Source organism: Alligator sinensis, unplaced genomic scaffold (assembly GCF_000455745.1).
Source record: "Alligator sinensis unplaced genomic scaffold, ASM45574v1 scaffold107_3, whole genome shotgun sequence".
Lineage (NCBI taxonomy): Eukaryota > Metazoa > Chordata > Crocodylia > Alligatoridae > Alligator > Alligator sinensis.
The window spans coordinates 117,876-118,327 of NW_005842578.1; the positions used below are offsets into that span (position 1 = coordinate 117,876).

General features: G+C 63.7%; 1 protein-coding gene across 1 annotated transcript in view; it reads left to right on the top strand.

Moving 5' to 3' along the window:
• LOC102371073 (transmembrane protein 87A-like) overlaps positions 1-452 on the top strand; it is an 8,188-nt gene that overhangs the window by 3,987 nt on the left and 3,749 nt on the right. The window contains exons 8-9 of the mRNA XM_006032532.3: positions 1-119; positions 320-419. Of these exons, the coding sequence (XP_006032594.2) occupies positions 1-119; positions 320-419 (219 nt within the window). The remainder of the gene's footprint in view (positions 120-319; positions 420-452) is intronic.

A 452-nucleotide genomic window follows, 5' to 3' on the forward strand; every position in this document is an offset into this window, starting at 1 on the left:
CTACTGGCGCGACATCCTGGGCATCCAGTTCTGGATCGGCGGCGTGGTGCTGCTGGGCATGCTGGAGAAGGCCGTCTTCTACGCCGAGTTCCAGAGCCTGCAGAGCCAGGGCGTCTCCGGTGAGGCCCGCCGGGGGGGAGGAAGAGACATGGGGGTCTGCCTCCCATCCTATACGGACTGCCGGACGGTCCTCTGCACCAAGGAGCTCGTGCTATGGTGATGGGGGGGAGTGTCTGGACCAGGGGTTCTCCGGCCCCCAGCCCTACCTGCAGTCCATACTGATGCTCCCCTCAATCCATGTTGATGTCCCCCCCACCAGTGCAAGGGGCCGTGATCTTCGCGGAGGTGCTGTGCGCTGTGAAGCGCATGCTGGCCCGGGTGCTTGTCATCATTGCCAGCCTGGGCTACGGCATCGTCAAGTGAGTATGGGGGGTGGGAATCAGCCAATGGAA